The sequence below is a fragment of the Entelurus aequoreus genome, linkage group LG22 (assembly GCF_033978785.1).
Source record: "Entelurus aequoreus isolate RoL-2023_Sb linkage group LG22, RoL_Eaeq_v1.1, whole genome shotgun sequence".
Taxonomy (NCBI): Eukaryota; Metazoa; Chordata; class Actinopteri; order Syngnathiformes; family Syngnathidae; genus Entelurus; species Entelurus aequoreus.
In genome coordinates, this window is record NC_084752.1 from 20,911,836 (window position 1) to 20,939,725 (window position 27,890).

Here is a 27,890-nt window from a genome sequence, read left to right on the forward strand (position 1 = left end):
CCGCTAGTTGTTTGTGTTGCTGCAGCCGGCCGCTAATACACCGCTTCCCACCCACAGCTTTCTTCTTTGCTATCTCCATTGTTCATTAAACAAATTGCAAAAGATTCACCAACACAGATGTCCAGAATACTGTGGAATTTTGCGATGAAAACAGACGACTTAATAGCTGGCCACAATGCTGTCCCAAAATGTCCGCTACAATCCGTGACGTCACGCGCAAACGTCATCATACCGAGATGTTTTCGGCAGGATATTTCGCGGGAAATTTAAAATTGCACTTTACTAATCTAACCCGGCAGTATTGGCATGTGTTGCAATGTTAAGATTTCATCATTGACATATAAACTATCAGACTGCGTGGTCGGTAGTAGTGGCTTTCAGTAGGCCTTTAAAACCATCTCCGTCCACACAAGTGTAGTTTTTTAAAACGGTCTATGTCCACACAAACACATTCATTTGCTGCCATGCACATTTGGTCCAATCAGAAGCCTGGAGAAGCAGCCACAGCTGACTGTTATTATAATGTTTATTTCGATATACTAAACATACAATGACATTATCTTTAAAACCAGCCTGCACTTACAGAGCCCTGGGAACATTATGCATCTCTTTTAGTGTTTAAAGCACACATACAAGCCTGTGCTGCTAAAATCCAACATTTGTGGAATTATAAGATGTTTGATCAGCAACATGGTGGTAATTACATGTGCAGTGAAGTGTACATTATTTCTAACATCAGTGCACACTAACACGGAGCCAAGGAATCTTCTTGAATGTTTCAGTGCCTAAAGCCAAACACATTTAATCATCAATAAAGTGATATAAGTGCAATGAAGTGTATATTGTCTTTAACATCAGTACACTCGAACAAGGAGGACGCTACGTCATGTTTTTTTGTAGTTGCTCACGCGCGTATACAAAAAAACCCACCAACACACGTAAGTTAACTTAATAAGGACTAAAAACATGAACTAGATTTACATCTTTCTTATGACACAAAGCAAAAAGTCTTGCTTGTCCCATCAGCTGAATGCCCGACAGCTAGAGGTGAGGGAATTAACCAATTTTTAGATGCATCGCAATTCGGACATGATGATTATAAAATCGATTAGTAAACGTCAATAATTGTTAATTGATGTATTTATTGTAAATAGTAAAGTAATGCAGACAATTCTAAAATTTGTCTGACTGCTACGAGCCACCTCACCGAGAGATCCGACCAGCTCCTTTATTTTAGGGTTCTTAAGTTCCAGTTTTACACACATTTCTATTAATTTAATAAATGTAACAGTAATTAATTCAGCTGTTTCTTAATACAAATGATCAGCATTAAAAGGCAATTTCAATTAAATATTGATCAGAGGCTGATCAGTTGTTTTTTTTCCCATACAAAATAAGTCTTATTTAGGGCCAACATTTGGATCGAATTAAAATAACTTTCAGACAAATACTATAAACTCCTACATAAGATCCCAAGCGTCCATTGCAGTGGACACTTGTATTTATTTTTTCTGACATGCGTAACTGACAAAAACAAATCTACTACCAAGAATGCTGGTTCTCAAAATAAGACTAAAAGTGAGAGAAGTCCTTAGTGTTTTGGTTGAGTTGAATATCCGTGGTTCAGAGGAGTAACGCCTGTCCGCCCCCCAGGAACAAGCGTCGTGGGTGTGTCAGTGTGAAGATCGCATGGTGCAGCGGCTGGAACAAGACTTCAAGATGACGCTGCAGCAGCAGAACTCCTTGGAGCAGTGGGCCTCCTGGCTGGACGGCGTCGTCTCGCAGGTCCTCAAACCTTACGAGGCCAACCCCGTCGCCCTCCCGAAGGCCGCCAAGGTCTTCCTGCTCAACTGGTCTTTTTACAGGTGAGCGGCAGCGAAGACGTGTGTGCGTGACATGTCAATCACCTGTCCTTTGCCACCAGCTCCATGGTCATACGAGACCTGACCTTGCGCAGCGCTGCCAGCTTCGGGTCCTTCCACCTGATCCGCCTGCTGTATGACGAGTACATGTACTACCTGATCGAGCACAGAGTGGCTCAGGCTAAAGGAGAGACTGCGATCGCGGTGATGGGAGAAGTGCGTGCCAGCACATAAGTAAGAAGACGTGTTCTCCAAACCTCGTCTAATGTTTGTTTCCCCTCCGTCTGCTGCAGTTTGCCAGCAGCGTCAAGAGCAGATCTACCCCTGACCCGGAGAAAGGTAACATCACCGCCACTCATGTTTCACACAGCGTCACAATGCCTTTCTCCCGTAGACGAGGACGAGGACGAGGAAGAGGAGGAGAGCGAGGAGGAGAGCGCAGACTTGGTGTTGCAGTCCACCTCCCTGAGCATTCTGGAGGACAAGGAGCTGCTGGAGCCGCCGGCCAAGCAGCCCAGGACCACTTTAAACATGCACAGCCTGACAGACACGCCGCCTTAATCACACACTTTTGCTTTGACATCATGTCATCTCATCCTGCGCTCTCGTGTGGTCTTCTCAAAAGATAGTTTGTTGTTGAGTGTGAGTGTTCTTTATGCCAATTATGTATTCTGCCATTTTTCTTTATCTTCCTTCAATCATGTATAATCCCTGTGCCTTCCTGGAGCATTTGGTGGCCAGCCCTTCCCTCATTTGCCGTATTTACTCGATATAGTATCTATATTCATGAGTCTCCCTTGCCCAGATGATGCAGAGAAATATATCACATTGCATACTTGGGCAATGTCTATGCAGGGGTCTTGCAGGCACATTGATGGATGCCATATTTTATTTCCTGTCTGACCGTTCCTTCTAATTTGGCCAATTGATACGCTGTGCCTTTGAGAGATTGCTAGTTGGAAGAAGCTTGTATTCTATATATTCTGTATCGTTGGATTAATAAATGGGGGTTCTGTGAAGTAGTCTCGGCGTTGTCTTGAACTTTTGCAGTTATAAAAAAATAGTGTGCTACCTATGTCATCACCTATTTTCCCATCCATTCATTCTCACCCTCAACACCTCACACCATTGACATCACAGACAATTAGAATGCGCTACAGCCAATCAGGAGCACTTACTACACTGTATCCATGGTTACCAGCTGCAGCTGTGCAAGTTTGTCCTTGAAAAGTTGATTTTGCATCCTTGTGTGTCATACATATCCACTTTGTATGTCAAGTTTGACCGTAACTGCCTTAGGATACATGTTGTGGTAACTATGGTCTCTACCCAGAGTACCAAAATATTTTTAATGTGATGATGGACCAAGCCTTCTAATCTAAGATGACCCTTTACCAAGAGCACAGACAATGTAAAACTTCTATGAGGATTTCACTAAATTATTTTCCGAAACCACTTGATATAAAGTTATTTGTTGTGTGATTCCTTCCATCTTCAAGCTTATACTGCTGTACCTTCCAACAAGAGATCCTTTTTGATGTTCCTCTTAAGCCTTTGTACAACCTGTGATCTTTGTAGCTTTAATCTCATTGTTAAAAGGATGTGATTACTTTCTCTGTGTGCATATTGTCTTGTTTCTGGCAACAAAAGCCTTTACTCAAATTTAAGCAATCCCCCAAAATATTTTCATATTTTATTTTGGCAAAATATCTTTTAACATTCTTCATTCTTTGCCAGTGACATATGATGCTCACACACATTGAGTCACGCAGGTTCACTTAGTACTTATTTTTTTAGAAATATTGCATCTTTATGAGTCAAAACAATGTTGGTTCCACCACAAAAGTGACAACCACTTGGAGCTAACAATCTAAACAGGTGCATTATTACATCAAAACATTTCAAGTACAGTCACGTATTAAAAAAGACATCCAACTAATAATAATTTGTTCAGTCCAGCTCGTGCTTATTGTCGTTACAACAAAAAAAACATGACACAAATAACGAAAAGTGTCAAATGTAATTATGTACAAACTTCCAGTTCAGTTTTGATGTTTGTGTGATCACAGTGCAGTTCTAGTCCATTTTAGTTAAGGATGGTGCTCACCCTTCAGATTTCCTTTCCTTGTCTGTTTTTTGTGACGTTATCGCAAAACGATCCAAGTGCATCTGTCACTGTCCGCTAACACCTGACGAGAAGATCCTACATGGGAGAGAGGAAGAAGGATCATAAAGAGCACATGTGGAAATGTGTCAAAAATAATAAATCTGTCACAAAAAGGGTCATAGAGAGAAAAATATGGGAAAGTTTGAATAGTGGTCACAAAAAGGGTGACCAACAATCCCTGAACATAGGAGGTGGTCTGCGACACCATCTGTCTCCCACATACAACACTGTCCTTTCAACTCTTTCTAAAAGTCAGCAATTTAACCTCCAACAATTAACCGGAGTTAAAAACATTCTGGTCACCTTCTGTGACCAGAATGCCATTTGTTTACAACCGCATGGAATGCTTACACGGGGGATTCCGACTATTTTGGCCTGGTAGTAGACGATCCACAGCGATCGCTCTGCCACACGATACTTCAATGCCAACGAGGGTAAATTACACTCAACCCCCTGTTGTTGGCTTTGACTGTAAGATTGCTCGTTTGCATCAAAGCAGTTATTTTTCTCACTACAATAGGGTGAAACCATCCTTGCCCAGGCACACCCTCCTGGTTTTGGAGTATAAATATTAGGAGGTTTGGCACCAGCTTCTAGACTAGATCTGACCAATTAAGTCCATGAGCATGAACTGATGAATTGCTCAAAAAGGTTCATTATGTGTTCTTATTCATATACTCTTTCAAATGTTCTTGTAATCAGACCATATTTTCGGTGTCAGAATAATTGTATCTAAGTTATCACAAAACTTTGTATTTCCATGAGTTTCAGCGAGAACACAAAAGCTGTCTTTGATCCTACCAAGAAGAAGGCTTGTAAAACTCCACTGTGTAGGATGGGAAGCAACATGAAGGTGTTCTGTTTCTTTCATGTATTGTAATCAACAGAAAGACATTGTCTTTACCCGAGTTCGAGGAAGCAGGACCTGACTCCCCTACAGGAACCTCTTCTTTGAACTGTTTTATGACCTTTTCTGTGAAATGTTTATGAACTTTTCTTTGAACTGTTCTGTAACCAAAGGCGATGGCTGTTTACGACCACCTCCCTTAGAAACAGCTGTTGCCATGTAATCAGGGAAAGTCCAAATAAAAGAGGAGGCGTACAATCTTTCGTCAGGGGCGTGGGACAACTCAATTGAGGAGAGACGCGTAGACACTGTACCCTTGAACAGTGTCTACGCGTCTCTCCCCAATTGAGCCAAATTTAATTCTGTCTGTTTAATTCCTTGCTTCTTGTCTTGTTTAATAGATGGCATCAGTGTTTGACCCTGACATTCGGTATGTTAGATGGAATCTTTACCTGACATGTTTCGACTGGCATCTGCAGTCTTCTTCACCAGGTGGTCAGGTGACCCTTCTGAAGAAGACTGCAGATGACAGTCGAAACATGTCAGGTCAAAGATTCCATCTAATATACCGAAAATATGGTCTGATTACAAGAACATTTGAAAGAGTATATGAACTAATGAAGAATACTCGGACGAGAGGCGAAACGTCTTCTTAGACAAACCAAACAGTCCAGTTGCGATCGATTGAATGCCCTGAGATGACATGGACCTGGATGAATGAGAACAATCATAGACACATGGGGTGCACAAACATGGAAAAGTGTCAAATAATAAACTTGTCACGGACGTGGTCATAGGGAGCACACATATGGAAAAGTGTCAAATTATAAACTTGTCACTAAAGTGGTCATAGTAAGCACAAATATGGAAAAGTGTCAAATAATAAAAGTGTCACAAAAAGGGTCATGGGGTGCAAAATTATGGACAATTGCCAAATAATATACTTGTCACTGAAGTGGTCATGGGAAGCACACACATGGAAAATTGTCAAATAATAAAAGTGTCACAAAAAGGGTCATGGGGTACAAAATTATGGACAAGTGCCAAATAATATACATGTCACTGAAGTGGTCATAGGAAGCACACATATGGAAAAGTGTCAAATTATAAACTTGTCACTAAAGTGGTCATAGGGAGCACACATAAGGAAAAGTGTCAAATTATAAACTTGTCACTAAAGTGGTCATAGGAAGCACACATATGGAAAAGTGTCAAATTATAAACTTGTCACTAAAGTGGACATAGCGAGCACACATATGGAAAAGTGTCAAATTATAAACTTGTCACTAAAGTGGTCATAGGAATCACAAATATGGAAAAGTGTAAAATAATAAAAGTGTCACAAAAAGGGTCATGGGGTGCAAAAATATAAACTTGTCACAAATGTGGTCATATGGAGCACACATGGAAAAGTGTCAAATTATAAACTTGTCATAAAAAGGGTCATGGGGTGCAAAATTATGGACAAGTGCCAAATAATATACATGTCACTGAAGTGGTCATAGGAAGCACACATATGGAAAAGTGTCAAATAATAAAAGTGTCACAAAAAGGGTCATGGGGTACAAAATTATGGACAAGTGCCAAATAATATACATGTCACTGAAGTGGTCATAGGAAGCACACATATGGAAAAGTGTCAAATTATAAACTTGTCACTAAAGTGGTCATAGGGAGCACACATAAGGAAAAGTGTCAAATTATAAACTTGTCACTAAAGTGGTCATAGGAAGCACACATATGGAAAAGTGTCAAATTATAAACTTGTCACTAAAGTGGACATAGGGAGCACACATATGGAAAAGTGTCAAATTATAAACTTGTCACTAAAGTGGTCATAGGAATCACAAATATGGAAAAATGTAAAATAATAAAAGTGTCACAAAAAGGGTCATGGGGTGCAAAAATATAAACTTGTCACAAATGTGGTCATATGGAGCACACATGGAAAAGTGTCAAATTATAAACTTGTCATAAAAAGGGTCATGGGGTGCAAAATTATGGACAAGTGCCAAATAATATACTTGTCACTGAAGTGGTCATGGGAAGCACACACATGGAAAAGTGTCAAATAATAAAAGTGTCACAAAAAGGGTCATGGGGTGCAAAATTATGGACAAGTGCCAAATAATATACTTGTCACTGAAGTGGTCATGGGAAGCACACACATGGAAAAGTGTCAAATAATAAAAGTGTCACAAAAAGGGTCATGGGGTGCAAAATTATGGAGAAGTGCCAAATAATATACTTGTCACTGAAGTGGTCATGGGAAGCACACACATGGAAAAGTGTCAAATAATAAAAGTGTCACAAAAAGGGTCATGGGGTGCAAAATTATGGACAAGTGCCAAATAATATACCGTACATGTCACTGAAGTGGTCCTAGGAAGCACACATATGGAAAAGTGTCGAATAATAAAAGTGTCACAAAAAGGGTCATGGGGTGCAAAAATATGGACAAGTGCCAAATAATAAACTTGTCACAAAAAGGGTCATGGGGTGTAAAAATATGGACAAGTGCCAAATAATATACATGTCACTGAAGTGGTCATAGGAAGCACACATGGAAAAGTGCCAAATAATAAACTTGTCACTAAAGTGGTCATAGGGAGCACACACAGGGAAAAGTGTCAAATTATAAACGTGTCACAAAAAGGGCCACAGGGTGCGCAAATAATTAAATATATATGTCATTCTGACTGCAATGCAGTCAGAATGCCTTTACTAAAAAAACACTTCAAAATTAATTTTTGATGAAAAATAAATGCAAACAAGTGTGTTGTCCAAAATGCCCTCACATAAAGACAAAGAAAACAACAAAGAGAAATAATGGTCTGACCACTGTGTACTCCTTCGTTGGTCATTCTGTTGATGCTGCGAGAGCCGCTCTCAGGCACCATCCACTTCATGAGCGTGTTCACACAGGACTTCCTGTAAGAGCTCCACACACCCCCGCTGACAACACAAGACAACCACTGGACTTAAAACAAGGTGAAGGCAAGAGTGGACACCAGAAAATGTGTGTGTGTGTCATCGTACGTGGTCTGACCCTTGATCTCTGCGAGGTCACCAACTCCCACAGTGCAACACACACCTGTGTTAAGGTCCCAACTGACATGCAGGTTGGAGTGGTAGGTGTTGGGCCTGAAGAAAGACGACTGTGATTAAAAAGGAAGTCAAATGTCACTGGAGAGAAGAGAGTTGTTAGTTATTACCTGCACTGTTCTGACGGAGGGAAGGCAAGTAGCAGCAGGCCGATGCTAATCATGACCAAGTTGGTCTCTGGACATACCTTATATAAACAACATAAACAATTATTCAGCTGCCAGTGTAAATGTTTATCAATACAACCACTGGAAAATAATGGAATCACAAGACTTGGAGGATGTTCATTCAGTTGGTTCATTTTGTAGAAAAAAAAGCAGATAACAGACTAACAGATTAACTTTCTGGCTTTAAAACACTAAAAGAAATCAAGTATAAACATTGTGGTGGTCAGCAACAGTTTCATTTGTAGATCAAGCGGAGTGAAAACATTAAATAATCACTCAATTCTGAGGTAAAAAATATGAAATAACCCTGTATATTTTCATTCCCAGCGCAAACACCTGCATCAGATTAAATGTGTTCATTAGTCTGCAGTTAAAAAGGAGTGTTTACACCTTGTAGAGCTGTTGCACCAGGTGGACTGACATGAATCATGCTCTTCAGCACAAGAGATGTCAATTGAAATTACTTTTATCAAACTTCAAAAGGCACAGCAAATCCAATGCCGAAGAAATGGGCAGAAACAAGTCACCGTTTGTGACCGAAATGTAAGCAACCGCCTGAAGGAAATGGGATTTAAATACAGGAAAGCGGTCAGTAACACCTAAACAGAAAAAAACACGGTTCCACAGGGCTGAGGAAAATAAACTGTGGGCTATAGATGTTTTTATGGGAGTCAAGATAATAAGGCAAGAAAGAGAGCAGTAGTTCTGAGCCGGTGAGTTCCTTCAACAACAACTTTCACCCAGAAGTGTCTCCTCATATACAGTACAGGCAAAAAGTTTGGACACACCTTCTCATGCAATGCCTTTTCTTTATTTTCATGACTATTTACATTGTAGATTGTCACTGAAGGCATCTAAACTATGAATGAACACATGTGGAGTTATGTACTTCACAAAAAAAGGTGAAATAACTGAAAACATGTTTTATATTCTGGTTTCTTCAAAATGGCATTCTCTCGATGAGCTTCAAGAGGTAGTCACCTGAAATTGTTTTCACTTCATAGGTGTCATAGTTTTGATGCCTTCAGTGACAATCTACAAGGTAAATAGCCATGAAAATAAAGAAAAGGCATTGAAATGAGAAGGTGTGTCCAAACTTTTGGCCTGTACTGCATGTGGTCACACGCGGCCTATCCACCAGTCCCCAATCTGGTGTTGAGAACACTTTGTGCACACTACGACTGGATGAAAGGTGAAGATGCTGGAACTTTTGTTGGTGCCAGTCCAATGAGATTTATGAAGACGACTGCCTGAAGAAAACATGCAAATGTCCACAGTCATTGATGATATGGGGCTGCATGTCAGTAATGGCCCTGGGGAGATGGCTGTTACATCTTCAATGAATGCAAACGTTTACTTTTACATTTTGGACATTATTCCATCAATCGAAAGGATGTTTAGTGAGAATATCATTTTTCAAGATGATAATGTATATCTTGCCGTAGAGCAAAAACTGTAAAAAAAAACTTTACTTGATTAAAGATACATAAGGACAATGTCATGGCCTGCTAATAGTCCGGATCTAAATCCAAATGAAATGTAATGAAATGAAAATCTGTGGTGAAAATGAAACAAAATAGTTCATGACAAGACTCCAACCTGCAAAGCTGATCTGACAACAGCAATCAGAGAAAGTTGGCTCAAGATTGATGAAGAGTACTGTTTAATACTCGTTAAGTCCATGCCTCAGAGACTGCCAGCTGTTATAAAAGCCAGAGGTGGTGCAACAAAGTACTAGTGGTGTTTTCTAGTGTTTTTTGTGTTTCATAATTCCATAGTTTTTGTTTTTTCCTCAGAATTGAATGACATATTTTCACTCTGTTTCATCTAAAAATGAAACTGTTAATGACTTCCATAATTTATTTTCATGTTTTTTAAAGCCAGAAAGTTAACAACATAACACAACTATACTCATTTCCAGTTATCTATTTATTACCATAAAATTAAACATCTAAATGAACGTCCTCCAAGAATAGTGATTTCATCATTTCTGCCTTGGGTTGTAGGGCTATAATGGTTTGGCATCGTTACAGTTTGGTACGTATGTTAGTATAAATGTCATGCTTCAGTTCAATTTCAGTACAGTCGGAACAAAATTCCAAACATTTTTAAAAAACAAAACTACTGAGGCAGACTTTCTGTCCTGAACTGAATGTCTCGTACCAAAAACGTGCGATAAGAATACATGTGGCGTTACACACCAACTATTGCATGTATGTGCACTCACCTCTAAGATGACCACATCGTAGTCGCTGAAAGAGCAGAACCGAGGAGCCCAGGCAGCATCTCTCCTGATCACCTCGTTAATAAGATACTCAAAGTCCAGCGTCAACTGCTCCACACACACACTCTGGGTAAGAAGAGAAAAACAAACTTATACTCACTCTTTTCAATAATAGAAGGATCATGGAACATGGAACTTCATAACCCACTCATCCGATGTATGCTTTATTAGACTTCAAAATCGATGAGAACTAATGAGTTTACTTAAAAACATCTAATAAGCAATCATTTTGTCATCAGAAAATGGTATGTTGCATAGAAATCAGATGAATTCTTCCCGCTTAACAAGGCATTTCCTCCTAACTATGAGTGCACATATTGCCCATGCCTTTAAAAGGGGTGGAGGGGTCGCACTAATAGCCAATTAAAACCTTAACCTTAGCCCTAACCTAAATAATAAATATAAATCATTTGAGGTGCTTACTATGAGGTCTGTCACACTGCTACCTCTCCATCTATCACCCTCTAGTCCCTACTCGGACTTCATCAGTGAATTTTCTACACGCAAGAGGATTCCCTGCTGGCCCCACTATGAACTGGACTCTCACATTATCAACCGTAGCCACTCGGCATTCATTACACCGGTCATCTGGGGTCCCTTCCAGGGTTTCACGTTGTTCCCATTGGGTTGAGTTTTTTTCTTTCCCTGATGTGGAATCTGAGCCAGGGATATCATTATGGCTTATGCAGCCCTTTGAGATATTTGTGATTAAGGGCTGTACAAGTAAACTTTCATTGATTGATTGGTTGATTTGGATTTTTACTACCTCCTGATGTGGCTTGAATCTCATGGAAAAAGATCAGATTTGAGGCACTTTGGAGCCTTTAGACTGGCAAAAAAAATCCCATCTCTGTCACTTGAGGGCAAAAAAAATCTGATTTAGTGCACAGTGTAAAGGGGGCCAATGACTCATGTAATTGGATGAGAAGGTGTGTCCAGCCTATACTTACATATTGTTCAGAATTGCAAATTTTGCTGCATAAAATTATTATATTTGTGTGTCTAAATGATGCTGTACTGGGTCAAAGGTCCGTGTGTTTAGTTAGAAATGCAGCTCATTAGAAGAAACACTTACCTGTCCATTGTGTGGCTCGCTGACCAGCTGCAGGCTGCGTCCTTTAAGATCTGTCACCGTGAAAGGCAGTTGTACTTTATCGTCCTCATAGCCTAGATTGATAAATCCAAGGATCAATGGGAGGTTTTAAATGGGAGAACCTGACAAAAGTTGGGATGTGTTAAAGCTAAGTCACCTGCTGCAGCTCCTGTATTTTGCTCTATGGAGCCAGGCTGTTGGTGGCAATAGTGCAGACGGGAATAGTTGACATAACCAGGCTCACTAGGCTCTGCCTCCTGGGATGTGGATGGCGCTATAGGGGATGACGGTGATGAGGACGCAGCAGGAGACATCACATGTTCAGATAAGTGAACCAAACTATGTCCAGATGTTTGTGGCAAAGTAGTTTGTGTTTCTTCCTGCGTCCTCTTTTGACAATCCTGTTCCTCGTGCTGGATGCTTATTTGCGGCTCTCCTGGTTTCCGCGCTGCTTCTTTGTCACCCACACAAAATCCTCCATGGGCCCGTCGAAAGAGGTCGGCTGCAAACTCTCTGGCTCGCAGCACCGCTTGCGATTGGCTGGGAGATGAGGTAAGCGGGGCCACCCTGCTCGGTTGTGATCGGCTGTCAGGAGAGCCCTGAGGCAGTAAGGAGGCTGAGATAGTGGAGGAGGAAGACGAGGACGGCTGATGGGACAAAGGTGCTCTCTTGGTGTAGAGAATCTGGGACAATTCACCTTGTTTCCCTGAAACAAACAAACCCATAACATAAAACAATGCAATAAATGATAAAACTCAGTCCGACACACTCATGAGGCCTATGAAAGTCAATAATTTCGGGCCTCCAATGATTGTTTTTCAGGGTGGAATGATTACAATATTTTAATATTATGATGAACTGGTGAGTGAAATGATATATTTTTGCTTTTAAAGATGTTATCCTTTCCTTGTGTGTTTGTGGTCAAATCAGGAATTCCACAATCAAAGCTTGAACAGTTCTTTGCTTGCAAAAATAGTAACCGAAGAAAAGTACAATAGTAACTCAACCTAAAAGCCTAGTTTGTTCCACAACGGTGCTCGTAACTCAAAACACTTGTATCTGAAATCAGACACGCCCACTGAGATGAATTGGAATCAATTGAATTTGTGCTTGGCCTTCCAAAACAGCACAATTATAACATTGTTACATGTTTTCAAAAAAGAAAAACAAGCTTTTAGACATGAAATATTGCTTGAAAAACATTACAATAGCATGTACTACAAACAACTACAAAAGTTTTATGAAATGACGTTATAATATAGACTTTTGCTGATTGTCCATCTTATAACAATAGGAACTGTTATTGTTGGTTATGTTGTCCACAGACGTCTTTGAGTGACGGACCTAAGGTCAGAGATGAAAATGAACTATGAGCTGTGATTTTGCACCAATGGTAATGTTTGACTGTCCAGTTTGTTGAGTCAGGACTAGACAGAAAGAACTGAAACATGTCAAACACAGCATCTGCAGCCTCTCCATATTTTTAATGGATAAATTCATTTGTTTGGATGTTTGTGACTTCATGCTGCGGAGGCTGGCTGTGGTTTGCGGGATGCGGTCGGGCTGACTCATCTGGACGGCTAACAGGTAGGACATGTTTTTACCTGTTTGGCTCTCTGGTTTGGTTGTCCGCTTCTTCTCCTTCGCACTAACCGGCGGCAGGGAGGCTCGTAACTCAAATTATGCTCGCAATTTAAAGATTAACAAAAAGCCAAAACACAGCTGGCAAATAAAAATACACGTAAGTCGAAGTACCACTGTACATATACTTTGGATTAAAAAAAAAAACCTAAAAAAATAAGATCTTGCAAAGGTTATAAAACATGTTAACTCAATCTAATTAGATTTTCTGTGTTCAATTTAAACTCCTTCTAAATGTGCAATTTTGGTAATAAACTTAACTAAAAAGACTTTAGGTTGTTGCAAATTACATTTTGTCTCAATATTTTGATAATCAGGATGCAGAATGCCTCTGCCATCAAATCATAGAGTGTTTTGTACCAATAAATAAGGAAATATGATCAAGCGCTCCATAGTATTTCAAATTGGGGGTCTTGGAAAAATTTGTGTGAGCTGATCAATCGGCCACTGATCAGTATCGGCAGATTCTTCTGAAAAAGTATGTGATCGCCATTGCAGATTGTCTTTTTTTTTTTTTAACATGTCCTATACAGCCACCTAGGCAAATCATATTGTTCATGTATATGCTCATATCTGCTGAACAGATTTGCTTTACAAAAGAAAAGTGTGGGATATTTGTTGCCCTATTTGTATTTGGCTTTATCAAATGTTAAACAGTTTGGCGCAGCCGCACCAAAGCAGGAGGGGATAGAAAGAAGAAAAAAGAAGACATATGGGGAAGATGCGGCGACAAGTGCAGATAAGACAGAGAGTCAGTCGGACTGTTTCAGAGATAAAAACAACAACAGGACTACATCAGCAAATACAATATATGCAAATATGATACCATAAATCAAAAAGAAATAACCACTTAATGAAGTACCGGTAGATAGTAAAAACACAGTAATGACAATCCCTGAAATGTCTGTCACCTGGCTTTTTCACCCAATGCAAAATGAGTTTGAACTGTCGAGTGGTTGTATTTCAAGTGGGCGTTGTTGTAGTCGCGCACATTCAGCAAACTGACTTCTCGGTCTCTAAAGGCTCTTCTTGTTCCAAAGGTTTAAACTGAAATATTCCCACATTGGTGGAGGTGGCATTTGGTTTTGTGTTCATTTTGTCCATGTTAGCTGCTACATGCTAACTAAGTGCACTGTGTGATACTAGCCGGCCAGCGGCCCCGCGTTGCTTCATAAAGATTCAAAGACACTTAATGAGGACAAGATAATTCACCCCCTTCTTTTCTCTCCGCTTTGGTACAAACGTGCGTAGCCGCTAGAAGTGGCAAAAAGCGTGAATGCTCTTGAATCATGCACATCGCGATTTATCGACACTGGAAAACTTACCTACTTTAATTTTCATTTATTGTCGGTTAAGTGACTTATCAAATAATGAATTGTAAGTATATGAATTCAGTGTTTTCCATAAACTGCCAAGATACCTGTGGCGGCGGGGGCGTGGCTATGGGCGTGGTCACCATGACACCATCGAGAAATTTGCATAATTTACTACAATGATATGATTTTCTGTAAAAAGGCTCAAAAAATGTATACTTACTAATTAATAATAACAGTTTTGTTTTAAACGTCCATCCATCCATCCATTTTACAATATAATTACAACACTTTATGTACATATTTATACACAGATTTGAACAATAAGTTATTCACTGAAATATATTTATTAATTGTGGTTCTTACAAAAAATATATCTTATAAAATATAAAAGCTAAAATGTCTCTTAAAGCTCTGCCCCTTTAATTAGTGCATACTAAATAATTTAACTTTAGCCTGCTACTACAACCATATTATTTACCAGCAACATAAAGTGAAACAGAGGCAGAGGTGTCCTGCCACAGTCAGTAACAAATAAACAGAAAACAGTAGTGGTCAAATACAAATAAGGCAACAAGAGAAGTATCCTACACTTCTCTTTTGTAAAGTAAATCTGAACAGCCTATATGGGCATCTACATCAACTATATGATTTGCCAGAGAAGCTGGACAGGACAAAAAAAAATAAATAAATAAATAAAAATGTTTGTGGCGGACGTAATTCTTTCGTGGCGGGCCGCCACAAATAAATTAATGTGTGGGAAACACTGGAATTAATTCACTGTTCTTTCACATTAGATAACAAAATGATTAAACTAACTAAATACCCCAGCAGCTTCTCTACTGTTTCGGGTAAACTAATTAAAAATATTAGCAAACATCATAACAGCCATTTTTCAGATTTGCCATCAAACTGTTTTCTTGCAAAAGGTGCAGTGTGCTATCAAGTGTTTTCATGTAACAACAAGCAGAACGTCAGCAATGGCAAGGGGAAAGCGTAACAATATAATGTCTGTGAAAAGAACCGTTATAAACTCTGCTAAAGCTATATGGGTAACGTTTGCAGGGTTTTTGCGGCTGTCATAATTGAGCGAACAAAAACATCTACAGTACTCCTACTGTATCTGCACAAAGTTGTGAAAAACAGACTGCAGACAGAGCGAATGTCTAAAAAAAGAAGGGGATTATGACTTGCAAACCTCAAACAAAATTGGGATGTGAATATTTTGGATAACAATGCGCCAAATAATATAAATCCATTTAATAAAGTCAGATACAAATAAGGCAACAAGAGACGTATCCCATACTTCTCCTTTGTAAAGTAAATATATACAGCAAATATGGGCATCTACATCAACAATATGATTTGCCTGAGTAGCTAGACAGGACAAAAATATATATATATATATATATTTTTTTTTAATTTTAAATAAGAAAAATGTACTCCTAAAACATGTGATTAGTATTGGTATCGGCTGATCTCACTCCTTTCATGATCAGTATCAGAATCAGCAGCCTAAATTCCTGATCGAAAAATTCCTACAGAAAATATTTAAGAACCAATGACTAACTCATTCTAAATAAAAAACTTGGATGACAATTCAGAGACAAACCACAGAAGCCTACATTAAATACATATTTGATAGCGGTAAAATGATAACACAATGTTTTCTTAGTTTTCCTGTTATGTCATTTAAAAAAAAGTCTTCATGACTGATCAAGAAAATCAATCAAATGCCAACTCCTAATTGCAATCATATTTGACAACATTAGATAGTACAGTAAAGGGTATAATAGGTGCAAAAACCCTACCTGGGCAGACTGAGATGCTGCAAGCCACCAGAGAGTAACTAGTATTCAACAGGATGACCTGGTCCTTTTTCAGCTGGAAAGCAGGTTGGAAAGTGGGAAACGGGTACACCACCTGGCACCTGCTGTTGAGGACATAGCCGTGCTCCAAACACTCACCACTCCCTGCAGAGACACGAGACCAGTAAGAGGAGATGTGCTAATAGAAAATGCATTTACAGTCAGGACAATTAATATCGGGACATCAACACGTTTTGTCTTCCCACTCTACCCACCACAACAATGAATTTGAAATAATACAAGATGTGCAGACTGTCGGCCTTAATTTGAGGGTATATTCATGTCAATCAAATGAACGGTGTAGGAATTACAAGTTTGTATATTTTTTTGATTTTTATTAAGGATCCCCATTAGCTGGTTGCCTCAACAACCCACTGGTCTTCCTGGGGTCCACAATTCAATACAATTAAAAGGAAAAGCATATAATTATAACTACACTATTCAGAAAAAATAAATAAATAAAACTCTCTTTTTAAAAACCTGTTTACTTTCAATGCCGGTGAGAATTTGAGGCAGGTTATTCCAGAGCGATAAAGATCTATAAATAAAAAAATTCCGCAAAGCATTCTTCCTGGGACGAGGGAGTACAAAATGCTCCTCACTGGACGCCCTGGTATTGTGATTATGTATAGTGCTGCTGTGAACTATTTGGGCCATGAGAAAAGCAGGAGTTTTACTACCGGTAACTGATTTGAACAATATAAGAGTATTAGCTGACAACCTGTTCTGCACTGTTAGCCAGGAAAGAGAAGCATGCATTTGGTTCACATTGGTTCTTAGTGAACAACCAAGAACCAGCCTTGCTGCCCTATTCTGGACAATCTGGAGTTTACTGATCTCACTACTCGCAGCAGATGCCCAGACTGTAGAACAATAGTCAAGATGACAAGACTAAACTCTTAACAATTTGACAAAGAAGAGGTGGATCAACAAAAGCAGCACATTTCCTGGAAATACCAACAGCCCTTCCCATCTTTGTAACTATATCACTGATATGATTTGACCAGGATAGAGTGCAGTCCAGCATCACTCCAAAGAGCTTGGCACTTCTGACCTGTTGAACTATTGAAATACCTAGCTTCAAATCCAACTTTGGGTCGCAAGATAACCCATGCCTAGTCCCCAATATAACACTTTTTGTTTTTGAGATGTTAAGGACAAGTTTGTTACATACTGTCCAGTCATGCACAGCTTTTAGTTCCTCACTCAATACTACATTAAGTACACTGCATGATGGTGCAGCATGATATAAGGTTGCATCATCAGCATAAAGAACCAATCTTGCACGCCTGGTAGCCCAAGGTAAATCATTGGTGAATATAGAAAAAAATATATGTGCCTGCTACTTTGGTGTTTTGTGGCAATGTGTGAGGAAGTCTCTTTTTTTAATGCAGTTTTCCCAAAAATGACATAATTGTGGGGTTACAGTCTACTATTTATGGAACTACCATTTATAGCAATAGCATGTCAAATAACAGTAGAGTGACAATTTGTAACGATACGCTATAGGGTACGAATAATCAACATCGAACCAACATCGCGGTTTTAAATAACCAAACCACATGAAAGAGAAGTTTATTTTTCTTCGCCGTCACGACATTTGAGTGACAGACATGTTTGCCAATCAGACCTTTGCCTTCTGGCCAATCAACAGTGTCGCTCTCTCCAAACAGGGAGAAAGGGGTCTCACTGGATTGCCCTTAGCACCTGAGCGCATTTACTTAACAGCAGAATTAACTGAACGCATTGAACCCTCTACAGTTATTCACGATCTTTGTCTCGGTGAGCAAAGAACAGGGCACTAACTTGCACACAGAAAGCATGAACAGAAATCGATCGGAACTGGACGGTTTGGTTTGTCTTAGAAGACGTTTCGCCTCATTCGAGTAGGCTTTATCAATTCATGCTCATAGATTTAGATTGGTCAGATCTAGTCTTAGACTTACAGTAGATTAGTCAGATCTATACTATCAGCTGGTGCCTAAACCCATATTAATACTCCAAAAACCATGAAGTTGTGCCTGGGCAAGGATGGGTTCGCCCTATTGTAGTGAGAAAAACAACAGTTTGGATGCAAACGAGCAATCCTACTGTCAAAGCCAACAACAGTCGTTGAAGTCTAAATTCCCCTCGTTACCATTGTGGTGATGTGTGGCAGAACGATTGCTATGGATCGACTACTACCAGTCCAAAATAGTCGGAATCCCCCATGTAAGCATTCCATTCAGTTGTAAACAAATGGCACAAAACATTCTGGTCACAGAAGGTGACCAGAATGTTTTTAACTCCTGTTATTTGTTGGAGGCTAAATTGCAGAGTATTTTAGGAATGGTTGAAAAGACAGTGTTGTATGTAGGAGATAGATGGTGTCGCAGACCACTTCCTCTTTTCAGGGATGGTTTTTCGACCTTGACATAGATAGCTTCCCTCACTCCTCTTTCATACCATCCGTCATCCCTGTCCAGAATCTCTACATTTTTGTTCTCAAAGGAGTGCTGTTTTTCCCTGAGGTGCAGGTACACAGATGAGTCTTGGCCTGAAGAGTTTGCCCGTCTATGCTGTGCTATGCGTAGGTTTGGTGGTTGTTTTGTTTCCCCAATATATGTATCAGTGCATTCATCATTACACTGGAAAGCATACACCAGATTGTTTTTTGTGGGTGTGGGGTTTTCAGGATGCACTAGTCTCTGTCTCGGGGTGTTGCCGGGTTTGAAGTGTACTGGGATGTTGTGTTGGTTAAAAAAATCTTCAGATAGACCCTGATACATATGAAATGACAATATTTTTGCATCCATCACCTTTTTCCTCATCATCCACTCGGTTCTTGTTATTTCTGAAACTGGATGCCCTTTTCACTAACGACCAGCTGGGGTGGATTATTATTATATGTTCTAATGTGTGGCACCTTGATACAAAAACATGTTGATTGACAGTCTAAAAGTATCATGTCTTCCTTCAATCATAATTTTTGCAGTGTTATGCATTTTTATTTATACATCCATCCATCCATCCATCTTCCACCGCTTGTCCCTTTCGGGTCCTATCTCAGCTGCATTCGGGCGGAAGGCGGGGTACACCCTGGACAAGTCGCCACCTCATTTCAGGGCCAACACTGATAGACCGACAACATTCACACTCACATTCACACATTGGGGCCAATTTAGTGTTGCCAATCAACTTATCCCCAGGTGCATGTCTAAAATATAAAAATCGTAAATCAAATCGCAACCGCAATTTTGGAGAGAAAACTCGAAATTATCATATATTTGTACTGACAGTCGCACTTAAAATCATTTCATTTCCTCGACAGTGCACCTTATAACCCGCCTAATGTACGTATTAATTCTGGTTGTGCTCGAAGCTATTTTATTTGGTACATGGTGTCAGGATAAGTGTGACCAGTTGATAGCAGTCACACATAAGAGATACAGTACGTGTGGATTGCAGGTTGACTGACGCCTGTTCAATAAATGAAGCAAGTACACTAAAACTTTGATGTTTCATTAAGAATATAGAACATGACAGATGCCACTCAAAAATATGTGAAAATGTTTTAGTACGACTTTGGTAAGCGGAACATTACTGCGACCGTAGTCAGACGTACTGTAGTTCAACAACATAAGAATATTATTATAGTGTGCGTATTAACACACCAAAATTGCACCTATCGGGGGTCAGTATCTGATGTGTGGTGTCCCAAAATTATGCAAAACCAACTTGTTTTTTACCTATTGGTACCTGCTAATGTGTATTTGGGATCTGCATAATGCTGCGTTCTATTTACCTGGAGAGTGGTAAGTCATAGCTGATAATGATATCACTACCGAGTTGAGAGCGTTCCAGTTACAAAGTCGGAAATCAAGATGGCCACGTTCATGAAAACTATTTTTGCGCTTGCCTCGTCTGAATATAAACAACTTATGTGAAATTATGCACTCTTTCTGCAACCTTCTAACACAGTGGCTGAAAAGGAAACGCAGACGGTTATGCTAACAACGTACAGCATATATACCACATTAAATAAATGTAGTTTATACTACAGGGACGTTACCATATATAAACGTACAACAACACATTAGCTGTGTCCCAATTCAGGGTCTGCATCTTTCGAAGGGTGAATTTGAAGGCCGCTTATGTCACAACGCTGCGTGAAGGCTGTCCCAATTAATTTAAATTCGAAGGCTCCTCCAAATCAATCAATCAATGTTTATTTATATAGCCCTAAATCACAAGTGTCTCAAAGGGCTGCACAAGCCACAACGACATCCTCGGTACAGAGCCCACATAAGGGCAAGGAAAACTCACCCCAGTGGGACGTCGATGTGAATGACTATGAGAAACCTTGGAGAAGACCGCAAATGTGGGTAACCCCCCCCCCCCTCTAGGGGAGACCGAAAACAATGGATGTCGAGTGGGTCTGACATAGTATTGTGAAAGTCCAGTCCATAGTGGATCTAACATAATAGTGAGAGTCCAGTCCATAGTGGGGCAGCCAACGAATGCGCCCTCCTTTTCCCTGTATTCGGAGGATGCACCGCGACTATCCTTCGTGGCCTCCCATATCCCAAGATGCTTTGCGCGCCTTTGTTCAACCCGGATCTTTTTGACGATGGCGGCAAATACAAGCGGCGGCAAATACAAGCAGCGGCACCGGCAGCGAATACACTTTCAAATGTAAGTACCGGTATCCTCCGCAGCCTAGACTGTCCCATTTAACAACGGGTGACATCCTTCGGAGGTGCCTCCGAAGGTCCAGCCTTCTGAGACTACATAGGCCGGGTCTTCCGAAGGATGCAGACCCTGAAGTGGGACACAACTTATGTATATGGCTGATTTACTGCGCCGTTGTCAATAAGCTCTTTTTTTTCTTTCTATCCATTGTTGTGATGCATTCATCGTTCGCTGTTGCCATTTCTAATACAAAGCAGCGTACACAGTTCTAACTTATATGTTAAAGTAGCCTCGCTATGGAAGCGCTAAAAACTACCGGTGCAACAAAGATGACGGGGAGACAACGCTGTCGGAGTGGAGCCACGTAAATAAGACCACCCACAAAACGGCGCAACCCGAAATCACGGTCAGAAAGTGGCTTGAAGATGGTCTGTAGACATAATCCATGCAATATTTTAACCAAAGAAGCACCATTACATATTCTGACCACAAGGAAGTGTTTTTAAAATGCAGAAAAAAATCAATTTGATCCATTTAATGTGCCTTTTGTATGAAAAATAGACCTGAATAGACCACTTCATCGACAGTGCGCTTTATAATCCGGTGCGCCCTGCGGTGTAAAGAGCCAAAAAGACGATGTGTGTAGATGTCACAATATTTATAGACCTCACTGTATTTGTGTTTACCGTTGCGTATGGACATGGTGGAGGGTAGTCTGCAGCAGTCAGGGCAAGGTTTAGGAGAAGGCATGGAGACGATGGTTAAGTAGATATCTCTGTAGTTCTCAGCACTCATAAGGTTCATAAGGAGAGAGCTGACAGGTAATAAGACATAGGCAAACACAGTTAATCGTCACGTAGTCTGCATTGAAATAATGCTAGATCAAAGTGCCTAAGCTTGATGAAAATAATGTCTTACTTAAAGCCGAAGATGACAATTTTGGATTGGTCATTTGGCCACCCACACACCATGAGGTAGAGGTCATTGTAGATTTCCTCGCCTGCAAACAGTCGCACATATTGGACCTAGAGTAAAAAGAAGGGAAAAAAAGCAGATTAGCGAGAAATTTAAGAAGACAGCGTGTCGAGCTTATTTCACAATTCTAAACCAAAATCAAGGAGTCTGTATTGCAGGGGTCACTAACTGGTAAGTAAGTCAAAAGTCTTTAATCCCAAGTCTCAAGTCAAGTCTCAACTAAGGACATTTAAATTCAAGTCTATACATGTGGAGTCAAGACTCAAGTATCTGTCAGCATGACAGGCCTCAAATTTTAACTTTTTAAGGTCAAGGCAAGTGTTGCCTTAAAGGAGGGCTTATATTGTAGGGCACCAAGGCAAGTTAGAAGGGCACCAAGGCAAACATTATTTTCTTTCGAGGCAGGGGCTCCAAAGCATGCATGCACATTTCATGATGCTTTTATCGCTATTTTTACATTTTGATAGAGGGAAGTATTTTGCTGCTGGGATAGGCTCCAGCCACCCCCGCGACCCCGAGACGGACAAGCGGTAGAAAATGAATGGATTTAATAATAATAATGGATTAGATTTTATATCGCGCTTTTCTATTATTAGATACTTAAAAGCGCTCACAGACAAGTGGGAACCCATCATTCATTCACACCTGGTGGTGGTAAGCTACATTTGTAGCCACAGCTGCCCTGGGGTAGACTGACGTACATGTACATTTGAAAGTACAACCTACAACATATTTTGGAAAACATCAACTGCTATAATGTAAGCTGAGAGACTATTTAAAATTAATTTAAAAAAATTGTCTGGACTTTAAAAGGAGACATTTCTATGACATTTACATTAAAACATCTTTAGGAATGAAATCAGAGTAGTACTTTGTGATGTACTGTATTTAATTCTACAAGAAAGACAAAGAAGATTTGGGCGACATCTGGACTTCTTTCACCGGCGTGTTTCTGAGAGGACATCCAACTACAGTGCATAATCAAGTGAGCGAAGCTGATGGTTGACTGCCTTGTTACATTTAATTAAAAAAATATAAACAATCATATAATAAATCCTCCATAAACTGTATCATAACTAATAAATATGAGTAATTGCTTTAAAGTTATTTTAATTTGCTTTGTGAAAAGAATGTATGCATATTAATAAATTAAATATTTAATAAATAGCAGAAATATATCCAAATAACATCTTAGAATCAGAATCAGAAATACTTTATTAATCCCTAAAGGGAAATTAACATTTTCAGCACAATCCCATTCAAGATCAGACAAACATTACAGGGAGACAAAACAGGATCGCTGACGGGTCTGCCAACTTCCGGCGCCCCTTACAAAAAAAGTGAGATACAGGTAAACAATGGGGGGGGGGGTTGAGAAAAAAAATAAAAATCTGTCTAAGCCTGTGGAGAGGGGGTCCAGACTGAAGCCATAGCACACATCCCTCTAACATGTGTGTAAGAGCGAAACATCACACATCAAAGAACACAAAGGACTTTAAAGACATTAGTGCTGAAATATACTGCACACATAAAAGCCAATATTGAAAGTAACAAAGTTGACCAGAGTGCTTTATGAAGTAGTCAAAGAGTAATAAAAGTAGGTTATTGTATTTTGTTTACAAATACAAGATTTATTTTGAGCAGGAGAATCTGCCAACAGCTACACATACAGGCCTACTCCAGATAAAGGTAAAATAACTACTTTTGCTTCATAATTTCATATTTTGAAACATTTTTTTTTAACTCAATTTAGACGCCCTCGGTCCTCCTTTCTTCTTCTACTATGTTTCACTTGCATGCCCAAGTCCAGGAAAACTGCTTCCGGGTAAACTTGTTGTAAGTCCCGCCCACACTGCCTTTAGTTTAAAAGGGTAAAAAAAACAACTAAACCGTAAAAAAAAAGAGAAGCGTTCATAAAAATCTTTAAAACACGCAAAAACAAACTTGTACAAAAATATGAATATTGGCATCAAAAACATCCACCAAAAAATATTGTATTTTTTCAATGTATGTATTCGTTTGTTGCCAAAACTTGTTTCGGTGCCAATATAACTTTTTCCTACATTGTCAATTCCCCCCGTTGCTTTGGCATTTTGTTGGGTTTGGCATTTTGTTGGGTTTGGCATTTTGTTGGGTGTTGACATGCAGAGTTTCAAGCACTCTTCATTCTCTAGCGGGTGACTTTTCAAATGATGCTACTAAAAGAGACTAAAAAACTCCTTTGTCCCACACGCTATTAGACTGTACAACTCCTCTCTGGGGGGTGAGGGGGGGTACTAGGATGACAGGGGATGCAAAACAATAACAGTGCAATACTTTTTCATATATGGTCACTACTGCCTAGTTCAGACCTGGGCATTCTGCGGCCCGCGGGCCGCATCCGGCCCTTTGTACGTCCCTGTCCGGCCCGCGTGAGGCCAATTATAAATTACAAAATACATTTTAAAAAGTATCTATTTCGAGTGTGCAATACAACGGTGCTGCTTTTGTTTTGAAAAGCGTTATTTGTATTACTTCCGTGTGGACGTATGCTCGTGCGCGCAGCGGCAATCACAAATACAAAATAAATTTTAAAAAACATCTTTGTCGTGCGTGCAATACAACTGTGCTGCTTTTATTTTGAAAAGTGTTATATGTGCGTATGTCCTGTGAGGGAAGGCGCACAGCGACAAGTGATGCCCGGTTATCCCCGAGACGCTAAAAAGAGAAAAGTTGATGACGTATGGCGTGTTTTAAAAAAGACATGGACTGCCAAGTAAAGGTAAAGCCGTGTGCTTATTTGTGGTACACATGTTGCTGTGTTCAAAGAATATAGTGTAACGACCTGCTGAAGTAGATGTTGTCTTCTTGAGTTGTGTAAATGAGAAGTGAGGAGACGTGCGTGTGGAAGGAACGAGATATGTTGAGCTGTGTTAGTATAGCTTGCTCAATAAAAGTTTAAAAATTGCGTCAGACTTGCTGTGCACTTCTTCTGGACGCTACAATTGGTGTCAGAAGTAAAACTTTGCGCATACTGCACTGCTTGTGTGCTACGTCATCGGGAGGTACGTGCCACGTGAGGAGCTCGCCGCAAAGAGAGAGAGAGACAGAGAGAGACAGAGAGAGAGAGAGAGACAGCGTTTATAGGTGCAGCCACGCTGCTTGCCACGGGGGGAATTCCGCCCTCAATGAAGACTCCCAGGTTTGATGGCAAGGCGAACTGGGAGGCATTTCATCCCACTTGTGACATCAATTGTAGCGTCCAGAAGAAGTGCACACCAAGTCTGACGCTCTTTTTAAACTTTTATTGAGCATGCTATACTAACACAGCTCAACTTATCTCGTTCTTTCCAAAAGGAAAACCAATCCTCACTCCTCATTTCCGCAACAGCAACGCTTCCTCCTTCTTCGCCAATCACCTTACAGACGTGCTACGTTCACAACAAAGAGGATGCAGGATGAAGTGACAGAAATTGAAATTTTTGTATTGTAATATACATCAGGAAGTGTTCTGTAAGAAAGTGTTAAAAATAAAACCATCAAAAGCCATCTGCTTTTGTATAAAGATAAGTTAGGTTAAATGAAAATATTATTATTATTATCTATCTATCTTACGGTATATCAAAAATAATTTGTGCAAAATTTAATTGAAATATTGTCGGTGTGGCTCTCCAGCAGTGCTCGGGTTGCTCATGCGGCCCCCGGTAAAAATTAATTGCCCACCCCTGGCCTAGTTTCTCTTGTTATATTTTTATTCTCATTGTTGCTTTTTATTTTTATTCTTATTGTAATTTTTTTCTATTTTGTTTCCATTTATTCCCCCATTATTTACTGTTTACTTTTAAATTAGATTTCAATTCTGTACACTGCTGCTGGAATTTTAATTTTCCTGAGGGAACTCTCCTGAAGGAATCAATAAAGTACTATCTATCAACAAATTAGTAGTGCTGCTACTTTTTGTAGCAAAGCTTTTGCCGCATATTTGACATATTACGGTTGTCTGTTCAACATCTTCCCGCTTGAAGCCAAACCACCGCCAGACAATGGACCCCCTGCTGTTTTTCTTGAGAATTAATTCTTCCTCCATTTGTTACCAGATTCGCACCTTCTCTCTCTCTCTCGTATTACCACTCGCACCGCTCCGCTTGCACCACCTGCCCCAGCTAACGTTACCCATGCAGCTACCTCTCTGCTCCGCGAGGGCGTATGACGTTGCACGCGCGACAGTAATGTGACGTATGTAAGAAGGTGCGCTTGTTTTATCTCTCTGTGAGAAGGAGAGACAAGAAAGAGTGAGAAAAGCATTTAGTGTAATGCTCGCAGCTAAAAGATACTGCATGAAAACGTATACTCGAATACTCATGAAATACTCATTTTCTATATCGCACAGAGACAAACCCACGATATATCAAGTATATTCGATATATCGCCCAGCCTTAGTTCGAAGTGTACAAACCTTAACTAAAATAGGGATTTTGTCGAGGCTAGAACCCATTATTCATGTTTACATTGTTTCTTATGGAGAACTTCGCTTCACTATACTAACTTTTCGATTCTTGAGTTAGTGAATTGAGGTTCCACTGTACATTAAAAGAAGAAAGCAAACTTCCATCCACTGTTTTACCTGTTTGAGTCTGCTGTGCAGATTGAACTCCCACCAATAGAGATGGTAGTTGTAGAAAGAGAAATCATCGTCCTCTCCACAGTCCCTGGTGTAGGACAGAACATAACGTCCGCACTTGGTGAAGCCGAGAAAAATGTGCCTGGAATCAAAGAAGTAAAACACCACTGTAACACACTTCTTGGATAGATTAGTTTGTTCAATTTAGTAAGAGCAGCAAGCAAACTAGTAAGAGGTCATACACTCACCCTGCCCTGAGGAACTCCTCGCTGACAATGTTCTTTAATGGGACACACACTCGAGGTGGGAGCTGCCTAAACAGAGGCTGAGATAACTGCCCAGTAATCTGCAGAAGGGCAAAATTGCAGTATTGTATTAAAAAAAAAGCAGTTAGCTTGACACTTGCTACCCGCTTAGTGGCCTTGTGGTGAGAGTGTCCGCCCTGCGATCGGTAGGTCGTGAGTTCAAACCCCCGAGTCATACCAAAGAGTATAAAAATTGGACCCATTACTTCCCTGCTTGGCACTTAGCATCAAGGGTTGGAATTGGGGGTTAAATCACCAAAATGATTCCCGGGCACGGCCACCGCTGCTGCTCACTGCTCCCCTCACCCCCCAGGGGGTGGAACAAGGGAATGGGTCAAATGCAGAGGGTAATTTCACCACACCTAGTGTGTGTGTGACAATCATTGATACTTTAACTTTTTTTTACTACAATGGTCAAAAGGTCATTTGGAGGACTAATGTTTAAATGGCGGTGATCTAAATTTAAAGTCAACACATACTTTCACTTTATTGTCACATACCAAATGTTCATTATTCTACTAAGGCTACCTGGCTATCATTTACCACGCTTCTTTGGGCAAACCACAACAAATTGCCACAATATAGCTAAATGTAGCACGCATTCGAAAGCAGGAATATCACTTTTGTAGCGCACTTCAGAGAATATCTTCCCTTAATTAGCCTTCTCTAGCAGCTAGCCTACAAGCTAAGTAGCAGCTACGAGCTAGCCTCGGATGCTAGTGAAAACAAGGACGCTTGCATCAAAGGAGGCCTGGATGACTTCACAGCCAGTATTGTCGCCATGACAGTAAGTAAACCGCTTACCTTCCCTCGTACGAGGAGCTTTACAATATGGTCCTTGTGTTTTCTCTGAGGTTTCTGCTTGCCATCCTTCTTTTCGGATTTCGAGCTGGGCGCCATCTCGAACTGCACTGTTGTTCGTGTGAAGCTCAGCTCGCCGCTGATTGGTCCACTGCAGCACCAGACTGTCAAGGCCGGGCAAAGGCGGTAGT

General features: G+C 40.2%; 2 protein-coding genes across 3 annotated transcripts in view; one reads left to right on the top strand and one right to left on the bottom strand.

Moving 5' to 3' along the window:
- rfx1b (regulatory factor X, 1b (influences HLA class II expression)) overlaps positions 1 to 2,881 on the top strand; it is a 22,541-nt gene extending 19,660 nt beyond the window's left edge. For both annotated transcript variants that reach the window (XM_062032511.1, XM_062032513.1), the window contains exons 15-18: positions 1,654 to 1,865; positions 1,925 to 2,078; positions 2,156 to 2,201; positions 2,257 to 2,881. In XM_062032511.1, the coding sequence (XP_061888495.1) occupies positions 1,654 to 1,865; positions 1,925 to 2,078; positions 2,156 to 2,201; positions 2,257 to 2,423 (579 nt within the window). In that variant the 3' untranslated portion in view covers positions 2,424 to 2,881. The remainder of the gene's footprint in view (positions 1 to 1,653; positions 1,866 to 1,924; positions 2,079 to 2,155; positions 2,202 to 2,256) is intronic.
- Positions 2,882 to 3,587: 706 nt separating this feature from the next.
- Positions 3,588 to 27,890, bottom strand: dcaf15 (DDB1 and CUL4 associated factor 15). Its single transcript, XM_062032517.1, has 13 exons — positions 27,703 to 27,890; positions 26,842 to 26,939; positions 26,597 to 26,735; positions 21,937 to 22,043; positions 21,705 to 21,832; positions 16,291 to 16,452; positions 11,683 to 12,231; positions 11,508 to 11,599; positions 10,376 to 10,498; positions 8,092 to 8,168; positions 7,916 to 8,020; positions 7,716 to 7,831; positions 3,588 to 4,065 (listed from the first exon to the last, which is right to left on the bottom strand). The coding sequence occupies exons 1-13, from the start codon at positions 27,796 to 27,798 to the stop codon at positions 4,007 to 4,009; spliced, it is 1,851 nt and encodes a 616-aa protein (XP_061888501.1). The 5' UTR covers positions 27,799 to 27,890; the 3' UTR covers positions 3,588 to 4,006.

What these genes read in the sequence shown, in the direction of transcription:
- dcaf15 (XM_062032517.1), bottom strand. Translation starts at nt 27,798, where the DNA reads ATGGCGCCCAGCTCGAAATCCGAAAAGAAGGATGGCAAGCAGAAACCT. An exon ending in CACCATGTCCATACGCAACG is followed by an intron (nt 16,453 to 21,704) that starts GTAAACACAAAT and finishes GTGTCTCTGCAG; the next exon opens with GGAGTGGTGAGTGTTTGGAG. An exon ending in AAATACAGGAGCTGCAGCAG is followed by an intron (nt 11,600 to 11,682) that starts GTGACTTAGCTT and finishes TTATCAATCTAG; the next exon opens with GCTATGAGGACGATAAAGTA.